This window comes from Neovison vison, chromosome 1, assembly GCF_020171115.1.
Source record: "Neovison vison isolate M4711 chromosome 1, ASM_NN_V1, whole genome shotgun sequence".
NCBI lineage: Eukaryota > Metazoa > Chordata > Mammalia > Carnivora > Mustelidae > Neogale > Neogale vison.
Window position 1 is genome coordinate 278,647,028 of NC_058091.1, and position 12,200 is coordinate 278,659,227.

Below are 12,200 nucleotides of genomic sequence, written 5' to 3' on the forward strand. Positions count from 1 at the left end.
ATGTGGGAGCAAATGTATTATGCTCTTGCCCCAAAGTACTTAGTACACATAAGACACTTACCAGCTACAAAAATTGTGTCTTCTTTGGACTTTAATTTCACATCGAAACACACGGTAGCATTTATGCATACTGTTTCCTTTCCTTCCACACGGCAGTTTTTCTTTTGGATATTCACTTTATTTGGTTCAAAATTCATGGTCACTTTAACTACAGCCACATCTCGGGACCTACAAACAGAAACAATGACGATTACTCCCCCATCTTCATATTTCATGAACGTCATCATTATGGGAGTGCAGGGCAAATGCACTGATGGGGATTCTTTTTTGTGTATAGTTGGGCTCGCAGGATTCACGTTCTTTGGTGATTTTTTAAAAAGATTTATTTTTTTATTATTTTTAACAATTTTATTTATTTATTTGAGAGAGCGAGTGAGAGTGAGAGAGAACATGTGCATGAGCAGAGCGCAGTGTTTTCTCTCCCCAGGGAGGCCTACAGACCTTCTTCCCATCCTCTAGTAAGATCGTATTTAAGTCCAAATTCTAAGCCACCTCAAAGAATTACTCATTTTTCTCTGGGTATCTCCCTTGTATACATGGGGTAGGCATGTTAATAAACTTGTTTGTTTTTCTCTTGTTAATCTGTCTTTTGTTATAGGGGTGTCAGCCAAGAGCTCAAAAGGCTAGAAGGAAAATTATTTTTCATTCCTTACAGTTCATAAGCCAAAAATCTGTTTTGCCTGTGATGGAAGGAAGATGGAACCACGTGCTCAGGTGCAACCTCAGAACCAAAACCGTATTTTGGGAATCTTTGAGTTTGTTCCCAATCTGGAAAGAGTCCCAAGGCCTGTGGACAACTCTTGTGCACTGTAATACCTGTACAGACAAGTACTGGTACTAGGGATACGTATCTCGTGAATACATAAGTCTTTGATTTGCTTTTGCATTAAAAATTTCTAATTATTTTTATTTTAAACATTTTACCCATAGAAGACAGGGAAACATAAAAAAAGGAAACAAGGAAAACAGAAATCATTTCTAATTCTACCACTCAGCAATAATCACCATTAATATTTGATGTGCTTCTTTTTCTCTAAAGAATGTATCTCTATATGTATAGATGTGTGTGTGTGTGCACACACGTGTGTATAGAGAGATACACACATCCATATACATCCATACATACTTTTAAAGCATCATAATATAAAGAGATTTCCAATATCTGTATTTTTCTGGGAACATTAGTTTTAATGGCAAGATACTATTCCAACATATGCACGTGTTGTAATCTATTTATTCGGTCCTTCATTAATTTATTTAAAAAAATAGTTACTACCACAGTGCTATGATGACTCTAAAGATTATATATCTTCAATGTAGATTAAATCTTTAAAAATTTTTAGGAAGCAAATTCCTTGTTAAAAAGTATGAATATTCTAAGGCTCTTTAACACTTATTGGCAAATACCTTCTTATGCATTTTAACCAGTTTGCTCTTTCACCAGCAATGAACTAGCATATCTAATTCCCTGCTCATAGTTTGGATCCTTCAGGAATGAGGCTGCCTTGACCACTTTCCATCGCACATTCCTCTGCCCCAACAAAGCTTTTAAAGGGGTTATGGTGCAATTTATTCCACAAAATGGGGCTCTCCATATCTGCTCCTGAAAGTTCCCAATTGGGGTGGGCTTCTGTTTATTGCCTGCCACCTATATCCACTCTCAATCCCTCCTTTGGCATTGTAAATCTTGGTCTTCGTGTCCCTGTCTGTTGGTCTGGTCCCTTCTGCTGGATAATGACAGGGTACAACTCTGTCATTTTGGCCCATCAGTGATAAAGCACTGGCTGGGGATAAAAGAGGATAAGTCTTCAGAGCTTTTTAAGAAATCTTTGAAACAAAACTGGAGAGTAAAAATTGCCCTTATAATGTATGTGTGTGTGTGTGTGTGTGTGTGTATAGTGTATATATTTTAATATTTTTAATATTTATTTTATTTATATCTTTATATTTATTTTATATATTTTATATATATATTTTAAGATTTAAAAAATTTATTTGACAGACAGAGATCACAAGTAGGCAGAGAGGCAGGCAGAGAGAGAGGGGGAGGCAGGCTCCTTGCTGAGCAGAGAGCCCGATGTGGGGCTCGATCCCAGGACCCTGGGATCATGAACTGAGCTGAAGGCAGAGGCTTTAACCCACTGAGCCACCCAGGCTCATAATGTATATATTTTTAATCGGAGAGTGACTACACTAAATATTTTTTGAGTTAAGGTTATCATAATACATTAAGCCAGGATTAACAGTTTAAACTGTATCCTTTGTTGCTGACACTGGCGACTCCTGGTTTGGAGCCCTGCTTCTGGGTGAGCCCTCCCCAAAGTCATAGCTACTTGCTGCCCAGCACTCTCCTTTCTTAGGCACCACATTACAGTTTTCTTTTCCCCCTACTGTACAGTTAAGACATTTTTAACATAATGGTTATTATCTGTGTATAGTTTAGTGTACCATTTTTATTTAACCATAAGTTTTTAAACATTATTTCTATTTTTAGTTAGAATTTTTTTTTCAAGTTTTAAAGTTGAACTAGAGTATATAATATTATATTAGTTTCAGGTTTGTAACATAGTGATTCAATAATTGTTTTCATTATGCTATGCTCACCACAATAAGTGCAGTTACCATCTATGAATGGTATGGTAAAAATATTATATATATATAAAATATATATTGCACATGTTATATATATACACATTTATAATAAAAACACAGACAATGATGCACAATTATCTAATTATACATATTAGGTAAATGAGTGAAGAGTCAATTACCCTAAAAAGTTTGTGAACTACTCTGGGTTGCCTGGGTGGCTCAGTGGGTTAAAGCCTCTGCCTTTGGCTCAGGTCATGATCCCAGGGTCCTGGGTCCTGGGATCAAGCCCTGCATGGGAATCTCTGCTCAGTGGGGAGCCTGTTTCTCTCTCTCTCTGTGTGTGCCTTTCTGCTTACTTGTGATCTCTGTCTGTCACATAAATAAATAAAATCTTTTAAAAAGTTTGTGAACTGCTCAAAGCTAGGCACGTTTTCTTGTTTATATAATTTTCTACGAAGCCCTCTTCTTTCCTCTTCTTTCCTAAAACAGAATATCTACCTTAGCGCCCAAGCACATAATAAATACCCCAAATTAAGAGGTGGTTCTACTTGTTCCTTTAATATGGTTTCTCCATTTTAAGATCTGATGACTCCTTCAGCTTCTTTAACTACATAACTTTTATCTAAATAATGGGGTACAAAAGAAAACAGGTATTTGGTATGACAGGAAGTCCAATCATACTCTGAGCTATGAAGCTATTTGTGAAGTATTACCTGATAAATTGGCTGTTATTAAAATACATACCAGAAGAGGGCAGCACCACCAAGGCCTCCAATAGTCACATCAGTCAGACCATCTCCATTTAAATCCATTTCTCCATGGATAGACTGGCCAAAAAATTTTAGTGTCTTGCCGTCTCCACCTGATGGAATACGCTGTGAAAGTCCCAACAGAGAGTTTTTATGCCAGAAATGTCTCTTTAAAAACAGTTTCAAATAAATCTGAGAACTTGGATTGGGCAACAAAAAATAAAAATTAAAGATCTTTTGGAAACCCGCCTAAGAAGCCCCTCATGTGGTAACAAGCTGAATTACTCAGTTGTTACCAAAGGTTATTCTTTTTATAGTGCAGACAAAATAATCCAGGGTTACTGACACCAGAGAGAGGGGAAAAAAATTTTATAACGTCATCTTGTCTAACGCTCAAGGAAAACATTGTGAGTAATTGGCTTCCTTTCTAGTTCCCACTCAGTTCCATAATGCAGAGATATTTAAAGATACTGGAACCTTGAAAACACATCACACATGCAAGAGAGGGAGCAGAAGTTTGTCACAGGGGTCAGTTTGGGGTTTACTGAATTTGGGGGTGTAGCTATAAATAACACATGCCATCAAAAACATTTCCCAGTATATGTTCTTCTTTGCTAAAAGTCATGGGCGCTATAAGCTTAATAGGTACAAATGAATATGGAGTTCTTGATGACTGATTTGTCACATACCCGCACAGAATGTGTTTAATATTCATACTTCCTGACTTAGCTTTGGTTTAAACTGATAATACTTTAATAGAACCTGATGGCAAGGAGACAGGACTGACAGATCCTCCCTAAACTTGAGGTCTTCTTGAAAACCATAAATTAAGAAGCCAAATAAGGCAAACCAAATGGAAACATTTTTCATGCTGAAAGGTTTGCGGCTCATTGGGAAGTATTTCCTTATTTTCAGCAAACGAACCAGAAACATCTGCCTCATTGGTCTTGTAGGAGCTCATTCAGTTTGATTCTGGATTATCACATACGCAAGCAGCACCTCTGGTTACTATGAAAACAAGCGAGCACATCCTCACCTATCCTTGGGAAAGCATTTTCCCAATAATTAAGCAAACTCAGCTGTAATATTCTTTTTTGTTGTTATTTAAAGATGCACTTCGAGTAACCACCATTTTACAAAATAAATTTCTTATGACAATCTATCCTCTTATTAATGATTTAAACATCTTCTTTTTTTCTACTGCAAACACCATTTCAGTAAGTTTTCAGGATTAAAAGTGAAGGAATAAAGTGGCCGAACACAAGAAAGAAATGCCTCCCTGCAGTTCCTCCTTCCGTCATGTTCCCATGGTTAACCTTGCCTGTTTTCAGTTAAGTAATGAAGACTTTTGAATTTTTTGAAAACAGATAATTTACTAAGTGGATGAAAGTTTGTTACTGAAATATGCCCTTTACTTTATTGTCTCACTAATGTCATTATGACTTTATGAAAAATAAAGTACAACTTCACTTGAATGGATTTTGAGAATTCTGTTGACTATAGTACAAAAAGAACAACTATAAAAAAGGAATAATTGATGTTCTGATTTTCTTTTCATGTTATATAAGTAGTTCAATGCCTAATTACTTATGGTTACTTAAAAACAGACAATTACATTAGAAGAATTCCTTTAAACTCTCCTACTTTTATAGTGCATTAAATGCTTCTGCAAATTGGTATTTTTCTTAGGCAGGAAAAAATTGCATTTATGGATTAGAACCATTAACTGATAATAAATTTAAAACCAGAACAACAAAAATCCCCTGCAAGTTAAGCTTAGTTATTCAGATTTTTTTCCAAGAGGGATTATTTGTGAGGAAATTATAAACCTTCAGGAATCCAAATTCAGTTCATAAAAACATACCAATTTAATTCATAAACATAAATGTTATGCAATTTTGTTATAGCACAGATATTGAATATAAAAACAATAACCTCATCTTCTTTATTCGCTAAATCATATCATTATTGTTCTCTTATTCAGAAAGCGGTATCCTCTTTTTAGGATCAGGCACACTGCAACTGTTAAATCATATCGTTAAAAAGCGTTCATTTTTTTGGTTCGTATTTGACTATTCTTAGAGTTCAGATCATGGAGACGCGGCAAATAACAACAGAAAAAAAAGACCAAAAAAACCAAAACTAGATAAAAGGATAAAATACAAAATAATGCTCCTGTAAAGAAACCTTAAAAGAGAATTAACTCTAGATTCCCAATAAAGTCAGAAGAAAAAATAATCAAGTAACTCATGAAGCAATACAAGAAGCAAGCCTAGCATTGAGCCCACTTATCGTTTAAGGGTGGGAATGTGTAGGTTTAACTTCTTACTTGTGCGTACTCCTTCCTGATAGTTTTGCCACTCCCATGATAAATGTACACGGCTCCCCCATGATCATCTTCCAGGGGTGCTCCTATCACAATGTCATCAAACCCATCAAGATTGAGGTCTCTCACTGCAACGACCGCTGTTCCGAAACGAGCCCCGCATGGCTCATTTTTGTTTTCTTTTGGGCATGAATTGTGCTTCAGAGATGAGCAGCAAGTCTGCTTAATGGGCTCCAGGCTCATTTGATATTCAAACCTTGTCTGGAAGAAACATAAACAGGATACTTATGGATTTCTATCATTACTACAGCACAGTGAAATTTTTAAGTACGTACTAAATCACCACTGTTAAAAACCATTTGTACATCAACAGGAAAGTTTGTAAAATTTCTTAAAAAGGGTGCTTATCTAAGAGCCAAGTTAAAGATTTTAAAGAACAGACTGTAGAAGTGGGGAAGAAGGCATACTGAGGATTATAATGGATTCTCTTTTTAACGCAACTGGGTGAGTAGAGGACTCCCAGAATGTTTTTAAAGCCAAAGAACTGAATGTTTAAAATCCTTAGTTCAGATCTTTATTCTTCCTTCATCCCAAATCTGCTTCTTTGAAAAGTCTCTATATAGTCTCCTTTATAGGGCAAAAAGGAAATTACTCTATTCAAAAACCAAATTTTTCCCAAAGCTATCGAGAGCAAAAAAAAAAAAAAAACAAAACCCACAAAAAAACCCCCAAAAACCCAACAAACTCAGTAAAGACAGGGCTAGTAACGATGGACAGGAACACAGGTTCTAGGAAAAAAGGAAAAAAAAACAGCACAGGACCAAAAAAATTGATGAGAGGAAGCAAACAACATGATAGGATGAAAGATATATAATTGATGAATTAAAAAATTAGTTGGAGAGACTCTAAGAATTTAAAAAAGCTAAATAGATGAATACTGACTTTGCTATAGACAATGAAACAAAACAAAAAACGCTTCTAATGAAGAAATCAAGAATTTTTTCACCTAACATGTGATGTCCAAAGTCAGGAGCGGCAAACAAAATCTCACTCCAGCCCACTGAAGTATTCCAAAGACTATAGAAGTTTGCTGAAACTGGTGTCACAGCCTTAAAACACACAACTCCATAGTCTCTCTACCTCCCCTACTTTAACTGTTTTGACAGCTCATGCAGTTTTTTTAAAATTTTTAATTTTTTATTAACATATGATGTATTATTTTGCTCCAGGGGTACAGGTCTGTGAATCATCAGGCTTACACCTTTTACAGCAATAACCATATCACGTACCTTCCCCAGTGTCCATAACCCAACCACCCTCTCCCTACTCACCTCCCTCCAGCAACCCTCAGTTTGTTTTGTGCGATTAAGAGTCTCTTATGGGGCGCCTGGGTGGCTCAGTGGGTTAAGCCGCTGCCTTCGGCTCAGGTCATGGTCTCAGGGTCCTGGGATCGAGTCCCGCATCGGGCTCTCTGCTCAGCGGGGAGCCTGCTTCCTCCTCTCTCTCTCTGCCTGCCTCTCTGCCTACTTGTAATCTCTCTCTGTCAAATAAATAAATAAAATCTTAAAAAAAAAAAAAAAAAAAAGAGTCTCTTATGTACCTAATGCAGTTTTAACTGTTAATGTTCCCAACAGCTCCAGGCCGGAGCGATAAATGGCTGCCCTGTGAGTTTATTTAGCAGTTTAATGAAACTTATCTTGATTATATATTTTCTGCTAAAAAAGAATAGCTCACATCTCCAAGTAGAAAATACCTAACGGTTTAAACTACCTTACTAGAATTCTAAAATGTTCATTAAAAAACTGAGGAGTTGGTGGGGGTAAAGGGTCTCTGAAAAATTCTTTGCTCCTTTTTCCAAAGTGAGCACAAAATTGGAACTGCGTTACTTATTTGAAATGGGAAGAAAGGAAGAGCTATTCCTGAAATTCGACCAAACTCAGAGCTACCATTACCTGATTCAGAGCGTACACATATACTTTCCCTTGTTCCTCTTTCTCTGTTCCCATGTACATGGGAGCTCCAACCAGAAGAATGTCGGTATTAGAATCTTTATCAATGTCAACCGTCGTTAACACACTGCCGAAGTAGGAACCAATCTAGGGTACAAAACAAAACCAAATAGTCTGATGAACATTGGAAATTCTCAAGATAGCTAAAAGCCTGCACTTCTTTTACTTATCCTAATCTAGAAGAGTATTTGAGATTCAGACAGACATAGAAATAAAAACAAAATATAGAAATGGACTCTCCCTGAGAGCTCTTTATTGGCTCTTGTGGCGGGGTGGGGCTAGTAAACAGGCAGACCCACCCTTGAGGGTAAACAGCTGTCATAGATTGTGCAGCCTCAGTGTAAGAAAAATGGCTTCCTTTAGATTTCATCCTAGCATTTCTTTTTTTCCCAAGAAGTAGAAAAGATAACTAAGGCCACCATGATTTTTTTAAGGAAATAAAATGAGATTAAGCAATAAAAGGTATTCTAGGATGGCTTCAATATAATGTTTATATGTATAATACATGTATTTATATGTATTTATGAAATAGATACATATATGTATATATGTATGCAAAATAGGAAATAAAATACAATAGGAAGAACTGATTTGTCTTGGGATACTAGTGCAAGGAATTTCACCTTGTAGACTTAGAAGATTGTTTACTCATGCACCTGATAAATTATTGAACACTGCATCTGAAACTAATGATGTGTTATAAATTGGCTGATTGAATCTAAATTAAAAAAAAAAAAAGACTGGAGCACTTGCATGGCTCAGTCGGTTAAGCCTCTGCCTTCAGCTCAGGTCACAATCTCAGGGTCCTGGGATCGAGCCCCATGTTGGGCTCCCTGCTCATTGGGGAGCCTGCTTCCCTCTCTACCCCTCTCCTCTTCCGCCACAATGCTCTCTCTTGCTCTCTCTCTTGCTCTCTCTCTCTCAAATAAATAAATACCTTAAAAAATTGTTTACTCAACAAATGGCTAAGTCTTGTCCTAGCACTTGTGGAAGATAGAAAAATATAAAAGGGGACCATCCCCTTGCAGCCACGTTTTGTTTTTTAAGGATATGGATGCATTTTGGGGAAATGCAGGAGACTTACACTTCATTATCTAAATGCAATAACCTTTCCAAATTTTGATCTGTGTTTAATATTTGATGCTCTTGATAACTGTCTTATTGAAACTCCCTGTTTTGGCTTCCATGATTTTAATTTTGCTCTCTTGATTCTGCCATAATATCACAGGCCACCCTTTGTTTTCATCTTTGCTGGTTCCTTTTCCTCCTCCCGTGCCCCAGGTGTTGGTGTCCCCTAAGCTAAGATCTGCACTTCCCCCCCATTCTCTTTTCTAGAGGGCCAATCCTTCCAAACATTTCTATTACTGAAAATTGCAAAATTCATTCTATCTTCCTCTCAAGGCTCCAGTTCTTCATTCTTAGACATTGCTAGACACTCAGGCAACTGCTAGAGCTTGGCTTTTGAATGTCCTCTCCTCATAGGATATAAAGGATTTAAAAGGTTTTTTTTTTCCCCCCCTAAAGTTGAATTAATTACAAACATAAATAAAATACTGTAAGATGTAGCAACCTCGGGGCTTCATTCCCCCCTGACAATAGCCATCTGGAGCTGAGTGGGAGCTAAATGTTTAGATGGCTCATGAGCTGTCCAGACCATGGTTCCCACCACTTCCTGCCGTCTTCTGTGTAGTAGCTTTATTTATTTACTTTACATTCCTGACACCCATAACGATTTGAATCTGAGCTCACTGTTACAGGAAATTGTAAAACCAAATACCATTTAAAAAAACGTATCTACACTGCTTGAGTTGCTGACATTCTAATAATGGTGCCACCTTTCTCTCAGATTCCCAGGCTTAAAAACTTAAATCATTTATAATTTAAATCATTAACTTTCACGAGCAATTTTTCACAAAATTTTCACTTCCTGTCTTGTAGACAATTAACAGAGTGATATCAGACCCCAAATGTCATACAAAATGCTTCGTTTTACAGCCCTGTCAGTTCCTCCGTATGTATGTCTACTACACTCCTTCCTTTTCCGTTTTTATTGGTGATACATCATTTTGGGCTCTCCTCACCTTAGCCTTTTTTAGAGGGTTGATGCACTTTCTGATTATGAATGTGGGCAAAGGGCTAACAAAACCCTTCCACCAAGTTTTATTATTTTATACATAGGAGAATCTTTATATAGGAGACTCTTACTTTTGGTTCACTTTAACTCTGTTCTCCTGGACATCTGTGGGGGAAAGGAGTTCAGTTATACTATGAAGCAATATTGAGAGTGGTAAAAATAATCTCTGGTTGGGACATTGCATGTAAGGCTGTGGGGATTTACAGATACCTGAAGGAGCTAACATAGGTTGGGCTTCCCAGGAGAACTCTGACAACCGCACGCCCTTAGCAGAAGCCCTGGCAGCTATGTCTTTGGTGTCATTATGAAAGATACTGGCTCCTGTGGGGCATTAAAGAGAGGGCAGCTCTGTCCTTGCCTGATGTGCCTGTCTCCTCTCACTGAAGCGGTTCTGCACTGGGCAGATGTGGGTACACCTGCAGGGGAGGAAGGCTACTGCTGCCCTGCCTCGTGGAGTAGGCGGTGATAGGAGGAGGGTATGGGGCCAGTCTGGTGAGCTGGGATATTTAGGGAAGCCCAAATGACTGCAATGCAATACTAGCCAACATCATAGATGTTTCAGTTAAAAAATATTTACATATATTTATGTTTGCATATTGGATGCATTTCTCAAACTACTTTTATTATTCAGTATCACCTAATGAGAATTTTTTTATTTTACATAACTTCCCATTACTTCCAGGAGAAAATCCAAATTCTTTAGTTTGCCATTCAAAATCTTACACAGCTGGGGTCCGAGTTATCGTTTTAACTGGCTCTTCTGCTCTTTCTACCTATCTACAGTCTATCTTTCCTTCTAGACTAGCACAAATCTTATCTCGTATTAAGATTTTGGCATCAATCCTAGCTTGAAACAATCTTTCCACCTTCTGCATTTACTGTCTATACCATTGGCATTTTCCTGCTTCTTAATGTTTCAGATTTTTTTCTTTATATGTATATATTTGTACACCTGTATCTACATCATCATCCATCCATCTTACCTCCATATCCATGCAACTGATTAGGTCCTGAGGCCAAAGATGTAGGTATATTAGTCTCTGCAAGGAAGTTAATTAACACTGGGCCCTGTTTAAGGTTGATGTTGACTATGAAAATATTTTTTCTTTTTTAAAGATTTATTTATTCATTTGATAGAGAGAGAGAGAGAGAGCACAACCAGGGGGAGCAGCAGAAGGAGAGGGAGAAGCAGACTCCCCGCTGAGCAGGGAGCCTGGTGTGGGCCTGGATCCTAGCACTCTGGGACCATGACCTGACCCGAAGATGGGTGCTCAACTGACTGAGCCATCCAGGTGTCCCAGTACTTTCTCTTTTTTAAAGTTTAGGACAATTGAGGGTTAATTTAAATTTACATAGAGTATACACGGATTAAATTAAAACAATAATTTTCAAGTTTACCTGTTCTCCACGGAGTGTCTGGAGAATCTTGATGTCTCCATTTTCCATCCTGTAGATGACAACCTGGCCCGTATGATTGTACCTTGGCTGTCCAGCAATGTACAGCACATCTCCAGAAACAGTTGCGGAGTTCACTGTGTAACCTGACGAAAGAGAGATGCCAGACATCAGATATACTGTTTGACCCCTTAACGTCTGCACAGAATAAATTAAGATCCACTTTAAATGGCTGGGAGAATCATTTTTATATGTTTATATAGATTTCTCTTTTTTTGAAAATACTTCTTTTTTATTGAAGGGAAGTTTGTCTCTGTAGAAGCTTTTAGCATGCTCTCTGGTTATCTACTGTGACTGCTTTGTCCACCCCCCAACCTCGGTTTTTCATTGTTTAAAGGCACAAATGATATAGCAATGATGACAGAAGAAGAAAAAAAAAACCCACAAAAAAATCCCTCATAATCCCAATTCACTACTTTGTAATAAATCAGTTGTACTCTACCTGGACATATTTTATAGAACCTAATAATTATAATTATTAATTTTATTTTATTATTTCATGTATTATTTATTTTATAAAATTAGTAATTTTATGCATTTGGAATCATAGCAAATGTAAGCCTTTTCTGTGTTGCTGCTGTAAATTTTCATTTCTTGTTATTTATTTGTTTTTTAAAGAGAGTGTGTGTATGCACGAGCGCACGAGGGAGGTGGAGAAAGAAGCAGAGGGAGAAGGAGAGAATCTTAAGTGGGCTCCATGGCCTTTGCAGAACCTTAGGCAAGGCTCTATCTCAGGACTCTGAGATCATGACCTGAGCTGAAATCAAGAGTGAGATATTTAACCGACTGAGCCACCCATGTAACCCTGCTGTGGTTACATGGAGGTTACAAAGGAGGCAGATTTTTAAGTAGTAATTTTAAGTAATTGATGTTTA

At 37.4% G+C, this 12,200-nt stretch overlaps 1 protein-coding gene across 1 annotated transcript in view; it reads right to left on the bottom strand.

Moving 5' to 3' along the window:
- ITGA1 (integrin subunit alpha 1) overlaps positions 1-12,200 on the bottom strand; it is a 166,337-nt gene that overhangs the window by 36,827 nt on the left and 117,310 nt on the right. Inside the window, exons 12-16 of the mRNA XM_044232119.1 lie at positions 11,269-11,411; positions 7,680-7,823; positions 5,731-5,988; positions 3,397-3,527; positions 62-228 (exon numbers count right to left, since the gene is read on the bottom strand). Coding sequence (XP_044088054.1) covers positions 62-228; positions 3,397-3,527; positions 5,731-5,988; positions 7,680-7,823; positions 11,269-11,411 — 843 coding nt within the window. The remainder of the gene's footprint in view (positions 1-61; positions 229-3,396; positions 3,528-5,730; positions 5,989-7,679; positions 7,824-11,268; positions 11,412-12,200) is intronic.